This window comes from Psittacula echo, assembly GCF_963264785.1.
Source record: "Psittacula echo genome assembly, chromosome: 2".
NCBI classification, from domain to species: domain Eukaryota; kingdom Metazoa; phylum Chordata; class Aves; order Psittaciformes; family Psittacidae; genus Psittacula; species Psittacula echo.
The window spans coordinates 111,178,350-111,201,083 of NC_137737.1; the positions used below are offsets into that span (position 1 = coordinate 111,178,350).

At 38.9% G+C, this 22,734-nt stretch overlaps 1 protein-coding gene across 4 annotated transcripts in view; it reads left to right on the plus strand.

The window, feature by feature from the left end:
• The window catches only part of GREB1L (GREB1 like retinoic acid receptor coactivator), a gene marked incomplete at both ends in the record, with an annotated part of 57,808 nt that overhangs the window by 2,907 nt on the left and 32,167 nt on the right, over positions 1 to 22,734 (plus strand). For 2 of the 4 annotated variants that reach the window (XM_080611100.1, XM_080611101.1), the window contains 8 exons: positions 5,565 to 5,741; positions 8,477 to 8,653; positions 10,560 to 10,682; positions 13,955 to 14,089; positions 15,775 to 15,912; positions 16,237 to 16,356; positions 17,798 to 17,935; positions 19,696 to 19,881. In XM_080611100.1, the coding sequence (XP_080467226.1) occupies positions 5,565 to 5,741; positions 8,477 to 8,653; positions 10,560 to 10,682; positions 13,955 to 14,089; positions 15,775 to 15,912; positions 16,237 to 16,356; positions 17,798 to 17,935; positions 19,696 to 19,881 (1,194 nt within the window). Of the gene's footprint in view, positions 1 to 5,564; positions 5,742 to 8,476; positions 8,654 to 10,544; positions 10,683 to 13,954; positions 14,090 to 15,774; positions 15,913 to 16,236; positions 16,357 to 17,797; positions 17,936 to 19,695; positions 19,882 to 22,734 lie in introns of all 4 variants that reach the window. The other 2 variants (XM_080611099.1, XM_080611102.1) reach the window with 2 other exon arrangements.

Here is a 22,734-nt window from a genome sequence, read left to right on the forward strand (position 1 = left end):
TGTGTCATAATCATCCTATCATTTTCTGTGGTGACTTGTTCTTTATTCAGATGGCGGAATTGTCAAGTCACATGGGTGCAGAAAAAGTAGATCCTGATGCCTTTATTCTTTGGTGAAAAAAATCGGTGCCTCACAAGTTACAGTTTGTTGGCTGTGTCTTCTCAGTTGGCCAAAGTACTAGATCACTTCCCTGTCAGCCCATTGGGAAAAGCAACTGCGTTTGCTATTGATCCTTACTATTTGTCACAGGAGATTCATTTATTTTCAGAGGCTTTTTTTTTTTTTTTTTTTTTTTTTTTTTGCTGCTCAACACAAGCTTTTAGAACTAACTTAACACCTTCCATGAAAATAAGGTTTCAAGAAAAAGAATTCTTCATTTTCATACAGGTACATCAGGTAGGCAAGAAAATAATGCAAGAAGAAGTTCTGAACCATTTGTTTGCTGTAGCTTTAAAAGAGTTTGTTTCTAATTTGTGGAATACGATTTTATGCAAGCTGTGGGAAACACAATAGTAGCACCTTTCTTTTGTTAGTAAATCCTCAATTTACCTGATGTTTAAAGAAGGGCCAAAGTAGTTTCAAAAGCAATTAGGTAAGCAGGTACTTAACACCTGATCAGTTATTGTGAAGTTACAATAGCGGGTGACAGTGACGAGTAATTCATATGTAATTCTTGGAAGCTAATTCTTTATGCAAATACCTCATTTACTGCAGTACAACAAAGGCCTGGTATCCCACATTGAAACTACTTCTTACTTGTGGAGAAAGGTAAAATATATACAGATTTCATTTTTCAGAAGATTCCAGCACTTTAGGTGTTGACAATTCTGGGAATACATTTTCATTTTCAGAAAGACTTGACTGGATTAATTTCAATGCAGTGATGTTGGAGAATGCTTCTCAGAAGCAAAAATTAATGAATTTTCTTTCAAAGAAATGCAGATAATGTCTGTTAAAGCTATTCAGTATTCTTTTGTGTGTGTGTGTGACTGCTCTTGGTATTTGCAAATCTCTAATCACAATATAAGTCCCTGATCTTTATTTAAAACAAAGCTGAGATCCTGTGGGAAGATGATTATTTTTAATGCAACAGCTCAGCTCTGTGCATTTTCTTTTTATAATTACATATTGGTGAACAATTTCGTGAAGAGAAGTTGGTTTCTTTTAGTGGCTTGAGAGTTTTCTGCTCTTCATAGTTAGAGGTCTATCGAAGGTACACAGGTAAATGTGACACTGAAGTGCCATTCTCTTTTCTTAAGGCTTGTATCTGTTAGTGCTGCTTGACACAGAGAATTAGGTGCAAGCTCAATTATAAATGAATAGCTATGAAATGTAATGGATTTTGCATGTTCTAAGTCTTAAGCATGGGCAGCACAAGTTCTGCTTGTACAGAGACAGCATGTCTTGTCTTTCCTAATGTGGAAATAGTTAACTCTAACATAATATCAACGCAAAGTCTTGCAAAATAGGAAAGAAAATAAGATTGGGCTCTCTGTGTTGCTTGCTAGCTGGAAAAAGAAAATGAGAGAAGGGGATGAATCCCTCCTTCCTCTCTCCACAACCAGTTACGTGCTTCCAAATCAATGTTTCTTGGGTGGAACTTTCTCATTGAGTTCTAAAAAGCAGCAGGAACTTAAAAAGCAGAAGAGTGATTTGTAGCCCTGAAAGCCAAGGGAAAGAAGGAAAATGAAGTATACCATTTGTATGCCTTTAAAGAAAAATTCAAGAGTTACGCTGCTCAGAAGTAGATTGGCATTCTATCCATACCCCCTCAGGGAAGGGAGCCCCAGCTGTACCTGGCTAAGCTCCGCAGCCCTCCTTGGCTCTCTTCTTGCTGCTGTTGACTAAATAAGAGAAAAGCCCCTGGAGGCTCTGAGGGCCTGTATGTGCTGCGCCTTCTTGCTGCTCACCCACTGGGATCCCTTTCTGTTCTGCACTAGGGGAGCCTGAGGAAGCCCTTTAGTACCAGCCCTGTTACTTGTCTCGCTCTCTCAGGAAAGGAAGTTTCAGCAGATGCCTGTGAGCTCTGCTGCCTGTCTGTTGGAAAGCTGGTGACTGCTTTCTGCTGTTTCTGGCAGAAAGGTATTGATCCTCAAGGCAGCAAATTTTGGCAAGATTTGTGATTTTCAGGAGCTGGTTGGATGACATCAGAGCCCCCAGACTAATGTCCCCGGAGGCAGAAAAGTAATTATGGCTCCTCTCTAACACAGCCTGAACATTACAGAGGCATGTGCTGGCCAGTCTCTGATCCAGAGATGTCGCCAGCCAAAGCAGAGGAGGATGCCAGAGGAGATTGTGCAAGGAGGAAGAAAGGAAACATGTAGTGATCTGAGACAATTCAGGGTATAAATCTTAGATATTATTTCCAGATTAGGCAGGATGTAGCATTTCTATAGTATACTCCTATATATCCTAAATGGCAGGAAATACTAATACTAATATTCAGATCAACAGTCTTTCAGGTAAGAGGCTGCTGGTGCCTATGATAATAGGCTGAGATACATCAGTATCTGCTAAGGGTACTGATGCATGGGTACTGCTATGTTACTGATAATGCTTATAAACTTGTTAAGATATTATGGTGTTTTTCTTGTACGTTCTGCCCAGGGGACTCATGCAGATTGGTGATTTGCAGCTGTTCCAAGTGTAGCTGAAGTTATTATGCTTCTAACCTGGATAATACCCAAATCTTTGCTTTCGTCTCAATGTTGTGTGCTCTTTCTGAAGTCTGTATCGAAACATAACTGTTAACAATGTTGACAACAAGAATCCTGCTTTCTTTGATGTACTCGTATTGCAGTTGCTAACAATTCATTCAAAAGCCTCTTACTTGGTCACCATTTGTGCTTCTGGGCATTTCCTGAAAATTTTTAGGCAGAGACAAGGCTAAAGAGTAATTGTGTGAATGTACAGGTTTAAATCTGTCTTGAGATCTTACAGCACTTGCTGTTTCAAAATGCTTGTCTACAGATTTCCTGTTTGCCAACATTGTCAGCAGTCGGGAATTTCTCTATTCTAAATCTAGATGTAGAGTGGTATTTTCTAAGCACGTCAGCTACTCAGGTTTCCCTGAATGCCTAAATATTTAAGGCCACTTTTGAAAATTCTAGATGTGATACCCAAATAGCATGAACATTTGAATAAGTAAATTCTGGTTTGAATGTAAGGGAGTTTTGTTTCTAGATCTATCTGCAATGTTTCTAAATTACATTGAAAAGTCTAGATAACACTTCGCCTGGTACCTAGCCCTCCATTCGATTAGGATCAGTGTGTTTCTAAGGAATACACTCTAAAGAGTTTAATATGCTAAAATGAAAATGCATCTAATCAGAAAAGAATAAATTTTGATGTGTCTTTTTATTGGTCAATTATTGTTATAGTCCACTGATTTGTAAATAGAAACTTGAGTCACTTAATTTTAGTTCACTGGCTGGAAGGTGTGTGTAAGGGGCTAATCCAAGAGAGCTTTCAGTTCAAATGAGCTGTTGCTGGAACTGAGCTGACTGAATAACTGAAGATATTATTCTGCCAAAAACTGGTTCAGCAGACCGTGGGTGTAGGCACAAGACTGAGCCTGTATCAGACCCTGTTTTCAGCAAGCTGCTGCTTGCCAGGAAGTTCATGCTAGCTGATTCCATGCATTCCACTTTGTGCATGCTCTTTGCCTGGTACAGTTTTGAGATAAAACAAGAAACAACTTTCACCATTTTTGCTGAAGCTTTAAACCATGGGGTTTAGTAAAAGGGTGCAGACACAACTGTTAATAATGGTTGAAGTGGCTCTTGGTTAAGCTGTGATCATGTTGTATTTCCACCTGCTCAGTCAGTGACTTTCTCCAATGGTTTGATTTTTTTTTTTTCCTTACAATTTCTATAGCAACTATGGACTACTTGAATAATATTTTAAATTAAGTGTAAGTTATGTACATTAACAGCTGAAGTCTTAACGGGTATTACAGTAACTTCAAATTTAGTTTGGTATGTTTTTAACAAAAATGTTTATTAATGTGATTATGATTTTCTTTACTTTGAAATATTGATTTGTGCAGATCCATGCACGTGTTGTCTATGTTATGGTATTTCTGCGGTTGTAGCAAAAGAGAGATGGTCAATGGATAAATGTAGGATGTCTTTGGATATTCTGAAATGAGAGTGGGGGGTTCAGCTGCTGGGAGATGCGTGAAGCCTGACTGTAGCACTGATCTTGCAGCTGGAGAAGTGAGAATTGGAGGGGAACACAACATAAGAGTCTGGTTCTTAATAAAACTTGGTAGTGCTTTCATTGACTTCTGCCTAAGGGAAGTCATAAAGCCTGATGTGATCGTATCCTTTCTTGTGGAGGAAGCCACATGACTATTGTTTTCTCTCACACCTGTTGTTTCCTTGCTTAAACGTACAAATTACTCACTAAAAATAATATCGTGGAGCTGTACAAAAAAGTGTCAGGTGATTCTGATCCCTGTAAGTCCATTGTTGGAGCTAATGGAAGAGTCTTACGATGTTGTTAATTTACTTCATCAAAAGAATCAAACTTTGAAGCTGGCTTTGGTTTGAGCAAAAGATTGGACCAGCTGGACCTCTAGAGGTCCCATAATTGCATAGATGCTGTCCCAACCAGGCCATTGAAAATCTCCACCATGATGCTTGGTGCTCATCTTGAGTGCTGAGCTCCCAAGTTTGCCATTGCAGTGCCTGGCTGTGCTTTTTTGTGTGTCTCAGCCTGCCACATACTTGCTGCAGGACATGGAACAGCAACAGCTCACTTCAGTCTCCAGCTTTACTGACTTCTGCTGCTGGCTTTAGCCCTACATTGACCAATAGCACAAGAACCAAGGTTATGTTCTTATTTTGTGTGCATATGTATATTTGGATGGGAAAAAAACCTAACCAGAGACTGTAAGTCATACAGTCCATTGAGACTTCAAGAGAGAGTTGGAAACTTACAGACAACGTGGTGTACAGCTCTGAAACCAGTGAATTAATTTTCTACTTGCTGGAATTCTTAAAATGTATAGACAAAAAAGAAATTCTAAAATATTTTTCCTTTAGTAGGCAGTACTAAACTTCAGTCATCAATTTTTATCATTCCTTTGTATTAATTAGTGATGTTTGTGTACAGATGCCAGCCTGTTACAAACAACAAAGACAAAATCTTGAAAAGACTGTGAACTAAAACTTGGCAAAGAAAAAATAACTCTTTTGTGTGTTTTTAGAGCTGTTTTCTCTTACACAATCACAAACTTCTCTTCTTGTTTTGAATGTTTGTTCAAAAATTGAGTTTCTGAGCCATTTGATGTCTGGTCTTTATAGACTTACATGTTTCCTCTGCTTGAATGTCTTCAGGATCCCTTTAAAATAATGTAATCTGTTGTGTCTGAAACTCTGAGCTAGTGAATCTGGTGAGATGCTATCTCAATTTCCTCTGTTTCCCATGAAAAGGATATATTAAACCCCCCAGTTACAACATCAGGTTGTGAAGCCCCATTTACTTCTGTAACTGATAAAAAGAAGAAAATGAAACGAAATCTTTTGAAGATTTATCATTTATTTTGGTTTGTTTTGTAGGTTTTTGTCAAGCAGGCAAGGATTTACGGTTAGTATCTCTGTGCATGGAGCAAATTGATATCCCAGCAGGCTTCCTGTTAGTAGGAGCCAAATCTCCCAACCTTCCTGAGCACATTCTAGTCTGCGCTGTTGACAAGCGGTTTTTGCCAGATGATCATGGAAAAAATGCACTTTTAGGTAAGAGATTTTTTTTTTTTTTCTTCAAGCCGTAATAATTCAGAGAAAAAGGTCAGTTCAGAATTATCTGAAGTCATTTCAGCCAATGACCTTCAGTTAGAAATATGTTGAGGAGAGGCTTGTTTTTATTAAATTTAGATCTGTAGCTGAACCTGCCTTAAAAGCCCATTTTAAAACAAGTCCTTGATTCCACAATTAACTGCAATCAGAGCTTGGTGATTTCTGTGTAGGCAGAAGTCAATTGTAGTCCTGGCAATCTAAATGTGAACTATTCACGTACTCTTTACCTCTACTGATGCTTACAGCATTTTCATTTAAGAAGAAATCTGCTCATGCCACTATTGAAGATGAGCTATCTGTTTTTCTGTGGATTAAGGGACAAACTCTGCCCTTGGCTCCACCAGGAACATTGTTCTCAATAGGAGCTCTGAGGGCAGTTTGCTTCTCAAAATCTAATACTTCTCCAAATCTAATGTGTATGTGGGGGAAAAAACCCCACATTTACGTCATAATTGGTTATGTTTATGAGCTTTAAAATTTAATACAAGAATGCTTCTTGGTGATTGAAGACAGGCATATGTGCACTTAGGTTTCCTGCCTGGCTTACAACTAGTGCATATTTTAACAAGCTAGTAAAAGTGATTTAGTATATTTTGGCTCCTTTAGCCTGTTTTGAATTTGCTGTCTCATTTCTCCCTCCAGCCATCGTGCTGCCTAGCACATATTCAGAAAGACCTTTCAACAGGGAAGAAATTACAATAAAACATAAATACCCTGATTTAACCACACTCCTCAAATTCTGGTCCAGAACAGCAATGTTTTAACATAACTGTTGAAAACACCTGATTTTTGTACTTATGTGCTTTAATGTTATTTCTGCCTTAAATCTATTTAATATGCTATTAAACACTGTAAACTTTTGCACCTAAGGCAGAAATCCCACTGACCTGAGTTAGATAGGAGCTGTGGGGTGATACGGCCTTGCTGGGTACAGTCGGAATTGTGGGCTTATGGGATTATCTGGTGTGTACTGTCATCCTCAGAGAAGTTTCTCCCCCACTGATCAGGGGAGGTATCAAGAACTGATCAATAAGAACTATCTGATAGACAGACATATGGTATTTAGACTGATTAAATGTGGTACTACTTGGCTTTGTTGGTAAGCCTTCTTCCCCCACCCCTCAGCTTTGTGTCCATCTACCGTTTCTGATATAGTTTCATAACGAGCCTAGTGACTCACATCTCTGCTATGGCATTGCTCATGTCATATATTTAAATAACATGACTATGTATGACTAGTACCTGTAGGGAGAGAATTAGCTTGGTAGCTCTGTGAGACCCTGATGACTGTTTCCGACAGCTATGGAAAGGCACCAATAGTTCCTGTGGGTTGCAAGGCAGAAGAGGAGAACTGATTTAGTTCCATGAGAAATAGGATGAAATAATCTACTTCTTGGAATCCTCAGCAGCATGATGGTAAAAGATGATAATGAGGCACACTAAGGCTAAAGATAATGGCCTAATTAATAGGAGTTCTGCAGAAAATGCACTGTGTCAAAAGGACTGAATTTATTTTTTAAATAAAACTACAAATTTGGTTGCCAGGTGAGTGTAGGAACCAGTGTTCTCCACAGTGCTTGGCATTGTTGAAAATAATGATAGTCATGAGGATGAAAATTGGTTCTGTTAGAGATCTTGAACTGATCAGTAAATGGGGAAAAAAACCCAAACAACCACAAAATTAAGGCATTTCTACTTGGTATTAATCTGTCCAGCTGTATTATAAATAATTATCCATGTTCCAGAAAGAATATAAAGTATTTCTTCATTAAGGGTTGAAAGCAATTCAGAGATGAGTGGAGTAGTAAGCAAGCCAGAAGAGTTTAATTGTTCAGCATTAGATAGTAGAGGGCTTATTCAAACAACAAGGATTTTAAGGCAGGCCCATTTCAGAACATTCCCATTAACATGGTTGTGAATGGCACTGGCAATCAAGAGTGCTTATAATCCTCAGTCTGGACCCTATCTTCCAGACCTCAACTCAACTCTATTGAAACCATGTTGGAAACATTGCAGAAAAACAGACTTTGTTCCTGAATCTGTTACTTTCATGAGAGGTTGTAGGTTTTTAACAACATTCTGAAGCACTCCTAACTTTTGCCATGAAAATCTTGACATCAAATGATTGCTTTTAAGACTTTAAGAAGCTTGTAAGGTCCAGCTCTCTTGGAAAGTGCTTTGTAAAAATGAGTCTCAGTGAAAATTTATTACACATTAAGGTTCATTTTAGTCACATGAAATTATTACTATGGATTAGCCGCTGTTCTGAGAGAGAGATGCATGCAGCTTGGTGCTCACGGCTTTTTAAATGTAGAAAAATGGAATTATATTTTTTTTTCTGATGGAAATTTCCTAGTTTGGCATCATAGTTCTCCCCCTGCCAAGTAGTTATTCCTTTCTACACTGTGTAAAGTAGAAAATTGGTGGTAAGATTTTGGCATAAGTTAATAAGATCTAGAAAGATTGAAAAGTTTCAGAAAAGCTAAGACTAAAATCTGCCTGTGTTTGGCTGCTCCCTGACACACACGTACTGTGAATGTACATCCACGGAAGCTGCCTGGCTGAAGGCCTCCAGTAGCTCTGAACTGGATATGCAGGTAGGTTAAAATAGCCTTATTCTTTGCAGATAGTACCAGTCATTTAATCTCTGTATATCTTCTGCTTCATTCTTCCAGGATTTTCTGGGAATTGTATAGGCTGTGGAGAAAGAGGATTTCGGTACTTCACAGAGTTTTCTAATCATATCAACCTGAAATTAACCACTCAGCCAAAGAAGCAGAAGCACTTAAAGTACTACCTAGTAAGAAGCTCACAAGGTGTACTGTCAAAGGGACCCCTTATTTGCTGGAAAGGTAATAAAGATGCCCATTCACTTATGGGATTTTTATTATATTAATGTGATGTTGAATGAAAAATTGAAAGTTGCTGTTGTAAATGTATGCATAAAAGGAACTGTAGAAGATGACTTTCATTATTGCACTGATTTCACTGAAGTCTGGATTTTGCTAAAGAGGTCTTAATAGTAACCGTGCAATTGTAAATAGTCCTCCTCCATTTCCCCATACTTTCAGTAGAAACCCTAAGTCTGCCCGTCTTAAGATGTGCGGCCATCTTGGAAGAAGAAATAAGGTTGCTCAGTTTGCTGTTTCTTTTCTGTGCCTGAAGCAAGATGACTCACAGCCAGGGCTCCAACACTGTCTTTCCACTGATATTCATCTTAGCTGGTGCAATTCAGTATGTCTAATGCCTGAGGATAGCTAGCACGCTATAAGATTAAGAAAGCTCAGGCCACTGATCTCGGGGAAAGATGAGAAATCTTGCATATTAGTGCCATTTATAGTGTGTTTTACACTTGGACTTAGCCTCCAGTACAGCAGCCTGTGCAATATTATGTGCTAAAGAGATTATGTTTTGTGACCCAAAGGAAAGGTAGCCATGGGGCCTGTTATTGCTGGATGCAGGTTTTTGGAGCTACAGCCATGCAAAGACTCAAGGAGGCAATAGTTTACCTACTCGCTGTCTACTAAGATGGTGTATATGCAGAAAGCCTGCCTTCCTCAGCTATGGTCTCACTCAGTAAAGACAGCTTGATCTGGTGCCTATTGTTCTAGAGAGGATGATGTGAGGAAAGGAGAAGCTCCACAGGAGGACTGACACACATCTGAAGAGTCACATCCTTATGTGAATAGCAGCATGACACCAGAAAGAGATGGTTATCACTGAGCTGTATGAGTGATTATAGTATTGTATCAGTTAGTGGTTCAAAGGGATCCTGGCTTCAGCCGCTTTTCTCTGCTACAAGTATAAGTAACTACAGCTTTAGAGTAAATGTGTATTTCAGCGGCATTTTTCACACAAAACTACAGAAAGATTTAATTTGATAGTGAAGTTCCAGATGCAGAAAAAGGAAACCTTAATGTACTTTTGGAATCCTTTTCCCAAAACCCCACCTGGTGCTCATGCAGTTGAGGTTGGCCTGGTAAATGCAGTCAGGAGTAACGAGGCAGTTACCGGGGTCACTTTTGGTTGTATGCTGATTGTGTTTTGAGGACCCATGAAAGTTTAGGAAGTTGGCCAGGAATTGACCTCATGGGCATTTTTTCAATATGCTCTATCCCCCTATTGCTACCATCCACCTGGTAACCCTCCACCCTTTACTTTCATTAAAGGTCTAATTAGAAGAAGAGAAATGCTTTTAAATACTCCCTTTTCTTCAAACAAAACCTGATTAGATCTCAGTTTTAAAATTAGATTAATGTGTGATTTTTAAGGTGACTTTCTCCTCCCTCAACTCAGTTTTCATCCAGACAGACAGTCACAGCGCTGAGATCTCCCTGAAGGTTTTATGGAGGCATACTAAGAATCTGGGTTTCAGCACAATTTCTCCTTTTAAAGGCCAACACATGATGGTTTGTATAAAGGTTGTGCCACAGAAGTCGCTGAGTGTTTCCTGGGATATGTCCAGTGTCTTCAAATCTCTTGGAAGCTGCAAACCGAGGGCTCTTGCCATTTTGCAGCATCTGGTCTGTATTTGCCTGGCCCTCTGAGTGGCCCCCAGGGAAGTTTTGTTAATTAGAAGACAAAGTTGACTAAACTGCGAGAGCCATATTTTCACTGAATGCTGCCATTTGCTGCTGTTTGTTGTACGTGCTGTATGTTTTGCTTTTAACATTTTGTCGCCTTTCACCACCGTGTTGCTGAACTTTCTTTCTGGAAGGCAGGCCTTGTTAATATGTACTGTAGCTGCTTCGTTTGCAGAATGTAGAAGCAGGCAATCATCTGCTGTTAGCCTCTCTGCTAAACCAAATCCTTCGGTGTCACCGTCCACGACCCCAGAGGGTGGATCAGCTAATGGATACAAATCAGGGTTCACTCAGACAGGTAGGAGCTGAAAGTGCTATAAAGATAACCATTGGGGGTGGTAAGTTACCTCAGGTACTGGTGGTTCAGGGATGCTGCAAATGACTGGGTATTTACCTCAAACCATGTGCAGATTACAGCAGGGAAGATGCCTTTCAAAATTTGCTTTGTGAAAGATTAAGACACAAGTGAAGCTGAAGGTTAGCTTAGTCCTCATGGGAGTAGTCGATTAAAAAGTGTTAAAGGATCTTTTGGTTAATTCATTTGATTCTGTTCCTCCCTGTGTTGGTTTCATTTAATTATTTTGTGGATCTCAAAAAACTTGAATTGCACATTTCTAGGGAGGTGTTTACTTAGTCTATAGACTAGGCTATTTGTCTCAAAAAGGAAAATCATCTCCTTTTGGGGCTGGGGGGGTAGTTTTATTTATTTGCTTATTTATTTATTTAAGTTTTATTTCACACAAGGGTGTGCTTAGAATAGCACTTTCCCCAAACGCATACAGTGGTTTTGTGTTATGCGAGCCAAGATGTATCTTATAACTGTTCTATAATGCTATTAATGGTATACTTAAACAAGGAGAAACTATAAAAATCAATTATTGGCAGACAAAGAAGCAGCATCTTAATTTCATTTATCTATTTATTGCAAATAACCAAGGTGCTTTTCTTTCAGCTTTTTTTTCCTCATTGCTTTATTGCAGCTCCATCTGTGCTGTTGTATGGTTTTGTGTCTGTTTGTGCTACTTCTTGAAAAATTAAAAACAGGAGAAAACTTTGTTAGTTGTTGTAATTGGTTGATCGTTTGTACCAGAACAAATGTTTCTCTAGGGGAGTATGAAATGCAGATACAGAACTGAGATTGTTGAAACACTTCTTCCACTTTCAAAGTATGCTAAAAAGGAATAACAAACAAAAGCTGAACGCATGCATTCTTACGAAATTGTAATTGCTGATCCGTATGTTCAGAGATGCTTTCCCCAGGTGGTCACCCCTGTCGCTGTTTAGGAAGCTATATGCTTTAGACTTTCATTAAAATTAAATGAGTGTTATTCAAATACATCTGTGTTTCATTGCATGATCCCTTGGCTTCCAGGTCCTGGCATGAGAACTGTGCAGATGCATGAGAACCTATTTATTTGAAACAAAAAGTGATCCAATATTTACACAGCTTTGTCTTCTATTGTACCTGCCAAGTTAATAGATACACCTTTTATATACTGCTTTTTCCTTATCACTCACTGTGATTTTCAGTCTACTTGGTGTTTCTTTGTGTCACTGTTTGTACTCTTAGGTCATGGTTGCCAAAACCTTTTTGTCTCCTGCTGTTATCTTCTAGTGAAGATAATACCACATTCATATATATGAATCCTCTGTGACCAGGAGAAGGGGGGAGAGCACGTTTTTTTGGTGGTGTGAATTCTGACATGTGTCACCTATGATGGGGGTCTGACTTTTTCTCTCCTAGGCTCTGAACAGCTGTTTGTACTTTGAGTTGACTTCTTGGTTGTTTTATAACAGGACTACTTTTTAGCAAGTCACTTTCTGAAATTGTTTTCAGTTTATTGTCAACTCACACCCATTTTTAACTTGTAAACTTGTGTCAGTATTTCTGGTTTCCACCTTTATAAATGAGTGAGTGGTTTGGCCTCCAAGTTCTGGAAGGTGCCTGTAGGTAGGCAGTTATGAGCACACTCAGAGTACTGTGCTGAAATGGTAATTTCATGATAGAAATCAGAACACAAGGGAATTCTGGAGTACCATAGTTAACGTTGACGGTATGGTGTGGCCATGACATTGTAGACAGGTGTCAGGTTCACCTTTCATGGTGATGTGTGAAGATGCAGTTCTGTTGCAAAGAAGAGGTAACTGGCAATGAAAAATGGCTGAAACCTTGAACAGTATTAAAAACTCAATTTTAGCAGGCACATGAAAGGGAAAAGTTTAATTCAGGTGTTAAAAGGGCGTTAGGCACCTGGACAGTTTGCTTTGAGGAAAGCTTTAGCACTACTTATTTGCTGTATCATGTTTAACGAGAGATCAGTGATTTTCTTCAAAGCCCCTGACCTGGTGGTCGGGTTTGTTCAGCATTCAGAATAATTCTCGTGAATGTGGACAAGGTTTTCTGGTGGAGCAGCAGCAGTAAAGACTTCTGTGTTTGTTCCCCTCTCAGTTACTCTGTCTGGCAAAGCAGACTCTCCTCCCCACCCTCCTTCACCAAATGGTGTGTGGCCTGGGGATGAATATATTTGGCAGATCAAGTTGGTCTTTGCCTTCTGTTTTCTTTAGCTGGCTGTTTTATTAGGACATCTGTAGGTGAACTTAACTTACTTTGCCTACTTGTTGCAGACTACTTTCTGGACAGATGCTGAGTGAATATTCTTTTTCACTCCAGTTAAAAGAATCTGGATTTGTCAGTGTATTGTCATTTGAATATTTAATTTTTCTTGAAGTAAACTGCTGATATTAAATGTTAAAGTAGGGACCTACATGCTGAGAGGTTTGGAATTGTTTCTAATTTACAGTTTTATACTGGGCAACAATTATGGTTTGTTCTTCTGTTTATCCAACTAGAAAATGAGGTTACGTTTTTCAGACGTGGTAAAGTGCTCAAAGGGGCTGCGGTTTGTTAATTCATTCCAAGAGTATGGGCTCAGATACCCTTCATTTCTTATCCAGACTTATAAATGGATGTACAGTTCTCACAGCCTTATAGATAGTAGTGTTGTAAGGAGGACAACCTCCTTACAACATTTGATATTTTTTCTGCCTTAAGTCAAGCTCAGCTATGTCTAAACTTCTATCAAAGGTTGAGCGGCTTGTTCTTGAAAATCTCAGGTGGTGGAGATTCCACAACCTTCTAAAGCAACTTATTCCAGTGCTTATTTCCTATGCTTGCTGGGAGCAAGTCATGTATCTCTTTCCTTCACTTTCTCATCTGTAACATGGGATAACTGTTTACTTGCCCATCCTAGGGGGTATTTTGAGGAGCAGTGAGATAGTGCTTTCTACAGTTAAAATATTTTTTTTGAGTGTATGGAATGCAAAGTATTGTGGAAGAGATCAGTCATGGGTTCGGTAGATTATAATAATCTATAGGAACACCCAGTTAAATGTTTGTTATGACTCCTAAAAAATACCAATACATAGTGAATTCTTAGGAGCATATAAATTATTATTACATGCATAGGTGAGTCTAGATAAGTGTGTGTGACTGTTTATATAATACAAATTATATACACACGTATATAGATTGTTTTAATCATTACTTAATTAAACAACTTATTTTCTCAGATTCTTCGGTATTCAGTCCAGCAAAATCATCTTCTGCTATTAATTTAAGTGGAACTCAAGACCCATCCCGGAACAAGAACATTGTGAAACCTCTGGCTCTGTCAGTACAGCTCGTAGGAAAAGCGTTTGCTGCAGGTACAGCTTTGCTTTCCAGGATAGCTCTCAGCTATCATGGAAATCACTGTCTTAACAGCCAAGAAATAATTGAGTCATCATTTTGGTGGAAAAAGGAAAGGAAAATGTTCACTAGAATTCCCCAAAACTCTCATCTTCTTGCAGTCCTCTGCACAGAAATTTTTCATGGCCATTACTGTCCCGAAAGTGAGCCTCATCTTGGCTTTCAGATTTGACATTGTGATAAAAGTGCATGTCATACCCCTTGTTGCACTTCCTAAGATATCTAAGAAAGCATAAAAGTCACCTCTTGATATCACACTGATTCTTGCCTCAGTAACTGAGAGCTGTGTGGTGTTCTGTATTTGTAGCAGGTATAGTTCCTCCACGTACATTTAAAGGAGTTTTTAATATCTGTGCTGTTTTAATTATTCATTTCTGTATCGTGTATTTAATAACTTAGGATCTGTGGTATCTAAATCCCTCAGTGGTTCTCTGTTGTGATCTTCTGATTGTTTATTACTTTAGCTGGTTATTCCTATGGAAAAAAAAAAATTACTACAGGGAAGTATGCTTGAATAAGAAAAAATATAAATTTATTTGGTTAATATATGCACATGAGCATTAAATTTTATAATGATGTATTACATCTGCTATTTTATACAATTTATATTGCTATTGTACATAATATTATGGTGTACCTAATGAATCAGTAACGGTTCTTTATGTAAAATACCTTTTTCCCCCCCATACTTCTGTAATCTTGCAGTGAAATTACTTCCCACCATTACAGCCACTTCTGTAACTGACCCATGTTGACCATCTCTGTCCATACCAAATCACTGACTGAGTAAAAATGGGGAACATCAATGGGCAAGTCATGTTATTTAAATGTTGCTAATTGGCAACCTGAGGCTCTGGTGCCTGTATTTATTTGGATGACTGTGGCTGGAGAGTTCCACGTTACATTGCTTTAAGCCAAATACCCACAGTTCAAATGCTTTCTGTTGCAGCTTACATCAACCAGCTGCAAATCTCCTACTGCTGCTCCTGGAATATATTCCTGGGAGCTAAGTCCGTGTGGAGCTGGCAGATAACGGCAAGGAGCTGTAGTCCCCACTGGGCTCCATGTCTTCTCTATGCAGTTTGTGCCATTGTTTTTTTTTCTTCTGGAGCATAGGGAGCTCAGGAGTGTGAGAATAACAGCTGGCAATCCTCCATTGTTGTAGTTTCATTTTGTTACCTGGATATAATGGTTCTGCCAGGGTGTCAGGCTTGCTGTGTACAGTACACAGACAACTGGGGGAAAAATATACAGATGCGCCGAAGTGGCTTAGAAATCTTTACAAGCTGAATCAACTGTGCGCTTCTTTTAGTTTTCAGGATCTAAACAAACGTGTCACGAACTACACAACCGTTCTGTGTGTGTGCAGTTTTCTAGTTTATTTTGGTGGGCTTTCTTTGGGTATTTTTCTTCTGCCTATCTGCCCCACCCTGAAATCCAGAGACCTCATTTCAAGGTTAGGATTTTGCAGCCTATGCCCAAATTATTCTCTGCCAAGTACACTTCATGCTTTCCATGGAGTATGTGTCTTTCAGTCACGCATCTTGCCCTGTTCTTTTGTGTATCCATGTGGCTGTATTATTTTGTTTGTTTGTTTTCAAGATTGTCTCAAGCCACACACTCTGTATTTTATTATACTCAGCTCCTCTTTCACTGCGTGCCACTGATGTTGCTAATGGAAACGCTAATGGAGGAAGAAATAGCGTATTGAGTTCTACAGTCTCTCGGCCAATGCCTCACTCAACATCTCCCAGTCCTGGCTGTGCAGCTGGAGACCAAGGTAAAGAAAATTTCTCTGTTCTTTTATTTTAAGCAGCGCTGGCTGTTGAGCCTGAAATTGGTGATTTTGTTCTTCCCATTATAGCTGTTTCTGCAATTCGGTCTTTACAGATCCATTTGGTTTTTGACAAGGCCATTAATGATAATTTTGTACTTTTCGACACAGGTAACAACGTTTTTCACATAGTAGTCTGGTTTCATGTAAATTTAGGTGTAAACCTCTGATGCTCTGTGACAAGTTATCAGCTCAATGCCAACATGAAATGGAAACGTGGGCTGGATTTGGGGGATGGGGTTTAGAATTAGCTTTCATTTTCCTTCTCAGCATCAATGTCAAGTTCTGGACCACCAAAGAAACGTCACCGGGGATGGTCTCCGGGGTCCCCAGTCCCTCCTCCTGGTTTGGCAGTACCTGTTCCTACAATTCGGCCTGCAGCAAGAACAGGTAAAACTTGACTAATACAGAGATGTTGTTTCTAGAAAACTGTCCTCACCTGAACTGGTAGCCCCGTGCTGCTGCTCTTGTGTTGCACAGAAAACATAACTAAGCTTGTTAAAGTAGTTAAGGACAGCATGGAAAGTTTTTCAGATGCCCCAGAAAAGCACACATTGCCTGGTGCGTGTTGCCATAATCTTAAGATGGGACACGGGGAAAGTGAAACTATGTGAGGAGACTTTGTGAGACGTGATGTCTTTTGTGCATAGAAAAGCTGTAGGAGGGTTATGTAGCATCATGATATGAAATAGGATTAATTACAAGTATGTGTGAATACTCATCAATATCCGTGTAGATACCTCTTTATACGTAACTATAAATAAAACCGCTCACTATTTGAGCACTTTTCAGTTGAGAGATTCAGCATACTTTGTACAGGGGAATATACAGTTACTTATTCCTGTATATATAGAGGGAGAGAATAAACGTACAAGGAAGAGGAAAAAACCCGATTTGTCAACATGCACAGTGTATTTTTAACTCTGCTTTTGAAGATTTGGTTTTGAGATATTTAGGAACTAATTTTGAGAGATATACATCATAGGAAGAAGGGTTGCATGGTAGTGCAGGCCTGCCTACTTGGTCACCTCAAGTCAGTTGTATCTTTTGGGGATTTCTAGCTTCGGAGACTTGCTGAAGATGTGAGATGTAAGGCAATCTCCCCCTTTTCCTTGAGTTTATCTCCACCAATCTACTACCTCTGCTGTGTACTCCATTTTCTATGGCTTTCATAGTATTTTTTCTGGTGGATAAACAATTTTCACCCCTAAAACACATGCACACATTCATGTTGCCTTCTATACTTTTCTGTTGATGGTACTGTTTGAAAAATCTGTTACAAACACCAAGTGAAGCCTGAGAAACTCCTAAAGCAGACCTCATGCTGAAACCTGATTACAGAGTTCTTTTAACTTGTAAAAGCTTCTCTTCCTCTTTCATGAGTAAAGCCTAATTTTTGTCCTTGTGGCAACTGTCTGAGGACAGCTTTGAGATTTTTGGCTTGTTTGTTTTTCTTATTTACATATATTCTAGATCAGAAGTCGGAGCAGTCTTCCCTTGTATTGAGAGTCAGTATTGAGAGGTAGCCTCTGTCTTAGAGGTGGCCTTTTGGCTTAGTACTTGGCTTTGTTTAAAGATGCATATTCAAACCTGTGTTCTCCTCTCTCATTCCCACCAACAATACAGTGGTCAGAATAAGTTTTATTTTAGGGGTAGGACTACAGGAGGATATAGGCTCTTAATTTGAATTACTTCAAACTATAGCAGGAAATGCAGAGACCTTTGAATTTTATTACAGTTAGTGATCTGCAGCAATTTTTTCTTTATTTGCTCATACGGCCAAATCACAGTATGAGCCTTTTAGTAATGGAAGCTTCTCTTTATTTTATAGAGCCTCTTTTGTCAGCCCCAGTTCCTCAATCCGTGTTAACTGGAATTTTACAGCCTCAACCCATCCCAGCAGGGGAGACTGTAATAGTTCCTGAAAACCTGCTGAATAACTCGGGAGTCAGACCAGTGATTCTGATAGGTAAGTCTTACACTGGGGAATCAAATGCTGCATTTTGCACAAATATGTGCTCCCCTAGGAGAAAACGTGTTTTGGTGGTTTTGGCATTCATTACAATAGAAAGTCAGTTTGTCAGGGATAGTTTAGGTGCTCAATATTTAAAATTGGAAGTCAGGCAATCCCTGGAGAGCCTGATTTGCAAACAGGTCACGATTAGGTCAGATCTGTCCAAAACCTCTGGCCAAATTGAAGTTTTTCACGAATGAGATTTTTGTAAAATCCAAGAATAGAAATATTACCGTGTGATGAAAACAGCTTTCCAGTGTAAACAACTTACAAAACAAGCAAATATTTCTTGCAGCATTCATAGTCCAAATGCTGAAGCCCAGGGATTCTGCGTGAGAACCAGAAAACTGATTCAGACTGACTAAGCAGAAGCAAATCATGCTAACTCTGTCTTTTATATATCTCACTTGTAAGCAAGTGAGATAACAGATCAGGCTTTTAAAATCATGTATAAAGTTACATTATTAACCCTTTGAAAGACATTGCTTTTACTTCAAAAGTGCAACTCATAATGTGAATATCCCTTTTAACCTGAGCTATTTGGGCATGCTGTATAACAAAAGACTGGTCAGGTAGTACTGCCAAAATTTTGATGAGTAATTTATTTTTTTTTGGTGGGGGGAGTTGATTCTAAATCTCTCCTCAGTTCAGCATAGTACCGACGGTTGTATAAAGAAGCTTCAGCGTTAACGGAACATGCCTATCAATATAATCCATGGAATAGTTTATTATTCCTGAAGAAATGAAGGTGTTCTCCAAGTCCTGACTTGCACAGACAATCCTTACACACGCAATTTCCAGACAATTAACAGTGCCTTCTACTCTATATAAGTAAATCCATCAAGGACAGGGTGTGCTTCTGGCTTGTTTTGCTTAGTGTTTTCTGGAAGCCTATTCTAAAGATCTAGCATGCTGCTCTAACAGTTTTCAGAGAAACACTTCTTTAATGAAGATGAGAGTGCCTACAGTCATCAGCTTAAGTGCAAATTGAATGCAGCCCTTAGGCTCTTGGAGAGCTGCCAGTAAGTCCTCATTTAGGCTAAATGTTAGTGGCCCCACAATACAGCATCCTATTAATAGTACAGAACCAGATGGACCCAAATGGATGGGTTTGGCAAAATCTTGTTTTGTTTTTAAAACAAAAACATTCTCAAGGAAAAGAAGAGTTAGCCTGTGCTCCTGAGCTTTACCTTCCAGAACAGTATGTTTAGTTGTTGATATTTATTTGACCTGTTTATGGAAAAAGAACGGAAACATGGCAAAAAGGTGAAATCAATCACAGCAATGCCACAGTGGCTGAATCAATGCTAATGTGACTTCTGCTGCTTTTATAATGTTAAGATCAATGTACTTTTGCTTCCATTGATTTTTCTTTTTTGTACACTATATTATGGAGAATCTGTATTTAAAGGTCAGGGTAAGACCCAAGTAGATAATATCTCATCAACATTTGGACAACAATAATTATTATCTGGATGGTATCCAGTTATTGTTAGCTTTTGCAAATCTATGTTACCACTTGTAAAATACAGCAAAGGATCATTGTCCTATCTCGTTTATTTTGTAAGCAATTATAATGCCAAGTACAGTCACCGATGCAATATATTTTGCAAGATAACATTAAGGAAGAATTTGGAAATGTATACATAGTGCAAGACTTCATGTAGTGGCATATTTTGTGAATTTCTGAGGGTTTTTTGTTTCTTTTCTCAAAGGTTATGGCACTTTACCTTATTTCTATGGAAATGTTGGTGATATTGTTGTGAGTCCCTTGCTGGTGAATTGCTACAAGATTCCACAGCTGGAAAACAAGGATTTGGATCTCTTGGGTTTGACCAGCGGTCAGCTGCTAAGTGTGGAGAATATGATACTTTTAACTATTCAGTATCTCGTCCAACTAGGTAAGCAATTTATTGTAAGCACTCGTCTTTATTTGTGACTGTCCTTTTTTCTCCCCACCTTACTTATGTCAGTTTCAGAACCACTTTTCTGGCTACTTTAGTGCCTGGAAAAGAGGTAAGTGGCTCCATCTAGCGTGTGTGACTTTGCTACTTTGCTCATCAGACTGAAGTGAATTTAAGGGCCGATGCTGCTTCTGCTCTCCATATGGGGATTGACCAGGTCACCTTTGTGAAATGGATTTGCAATGCAGATAACACATTTGCTTAGGTATCAAACCATCCGTTATCACAGCTCTTTCTAAGGACACTCGGTCCATTTTATTCAGTTTTGTGACAAATGCTGGCAGATGTGTGATGTTGTCATTGTTTTGGTGACAGCACCGTTTACATGAAAACCACATTTGTTATTCGTACTAAGGGAAGTGATTCAGTGAATATCTCATTCTTGTAAGTGTTTTGAAATGGACTTTTTGCAAGTTTGAGAGCAAACCAGCAAACCACATTTGGTTTCTCTTATTCTCTTATTCTACCTTAGAGTAAAAAGCAGCAGTGTTGACAGTAAGGTTTTAGAAGTTCAAGAATAATGCAGGGTAGTTTGGTGAAACTTCTCACAGCAGTCTGAGTCTTAACTTCTGTATTTGAAAGGATGCTGCTTATCATAGAGGAGTGTGAAATGTCTTCCGTGAAGAGCACACTGCTTTTCCCGTACCGGGTTTCCACCAGGGCACCTGTGGTACATAGTGATGTGAAATGTGCAAATGCATCAAAAGAAGCACATTTGATGACAACCGTATAATTTGGGAGCAAATGTGCTCTGTACAGGTTTCACCCATGGGTTCTTATGCTTTGTTCTTCTCTCTCGATGCAGTACTGTAACAGACAGGAAAGAGACCATCCTGTGTTGTAATTCTCGGCGACCCGTTTGCCTTATTTATCATTCTGTGCCTCAAGAGTCCATTGGATGCTATGTTAGAACTGACAGAGGGTTTCTTTATTTTTTACAGGGTAAATGGTTTTCTGTTGCCTTTCTCTCAGTGAGCTTAAATTTGTTTTTGAGGTTTTCATCTTCATTGGAAAGTTTATAGAATCTGCATGTTAAAACCAGCTACTTCACACAGTTCTGGACTGATAGAGAGAGCATGCAAACTTCCTCCAGAGACACATGTGGCCAGCTGATGCAGTATTTCCAATTAAAAATACACTTTTTATTGAAACTTACTGTGTCAGTGAACCACACTCGATGAGCAAATCCAACCTGAGATGGATGCATCAAGTCTATGCTTGCTGCAAACTAAAGGAGGCTTCATGCAAAGTTAGTGGTGCTGATCTGTGCCTAGTGAGCACTGTGCCTTCAGCCTAAAGCAGTTCCCCTATGAGCAGGTGTTTAATTCGGCTTTTGTCCTTATCTTTGTAAAGCTGAATAGTTTTCCGATTGGCCTTATGTGAAGATGGGCTCCAGCACTGTCAGATGAAAAAGCCTGATGAGGAGAAAAATAAAAACATTCTAAAAACATTCTGCAGAGCATGGGGATCAAAACATTGCTGGTTTGAATATTGCTACAAGCTTAAAACTCTTGGAAATGTGACAGTTGCACTGAACTGTAGCTTTTATCCCATTTTGTAAAATCAAAGCAAATTAAAGATGATTGGAGGGCAGCCAGCTTGAAGTTTTTGACAAGGAGAAGAGACAAGTACATGCATAATTGAACAGTTCACTTGTGTGAGCCTCTTTCAGTCTTGAGAAAGTAGGGCTAAAAAGTGATCCTTCTTTCCAGAGTATATTGCAAAAGAGTAAGATAAAGGCAAAGATAAAAAAAGCAGACAGAAGAATGCGATACTGATTGATAGAAAGCTTTTCTCTTATAAATCATCTGAGTGTAATTCTGTGTTCTCTGATACAGAACTCTTTCCATCTGTGCAATTATTCTGATTTTCTTGGATTCATGATGACGCTTGTAGCCTCTTTCAATCAGCAAAAACTTGCTTTGATTTCTTTTAGTGTGGAACATCTTTTCTTTATGGTTGATGTGTTGTAGATAAACTTTTATTTCTGCAGAAGAAGATTAATCTCTGTCAATAAATGTCTGTATTTTCTGGCTTGAGATCTTCAAAGACCTAGAATGTGTGATGCTTTCTTAGAAAGCAAAATAGATTTCAAAAAAGGAGACCTATAAAGAGAGAATTATGTCCATGCTGCATTAAATGAGGCTCTGCAGAACCTTTTGCTTTGCATCGAAAATTAAAACAGCCCTGCATTTACAAGTCTGTACTTGTCGTACCATCCTATGGTAATTGGATGGTGACACTCTCCATATTTTGCTTCTCAGAAAGGCAAAATGACACAGGTGGTGGTTTTTACAGATTCTGTGCTATGGGTTGTTTACCCACTCCCTGCCCTGTTCCTCACACAATCTTTGTTTCCTTTTCGTCACTGCCCTTTTTGTCTTTGGCCCTGAAAGCAAACATAAAACCAAAACCAATATTTCACATATCTCTGGTATTTAAGCCTCCCCTTTTATTCATAGAAAAGAAAGCTGCTAAAGCTTGAAGCTGACTCCTTTGGCACTGACATGAGATCTTGGCAATTTAAGCTGTGGTTACTTTTTACTCTATGTTCGTGAATTTTTATCTGTTCCTCAGTGTCTTTGACAATGAGACAAATATTACTGAGTGAAATGTTAATTGAAGCTGAGTTGGAGACTGATGCTGAGATAATGTAGCTTATATTTCTGTTTTGCAATTCAAGTTCACAAGACAGTTTATGAACTCTGGGGAACGTAGATCTAAAATTGCGTATACCTCTTTACATTAAAAGTTTGAAGATTTGCTAAATTAATTGAATTTAACTAAAGG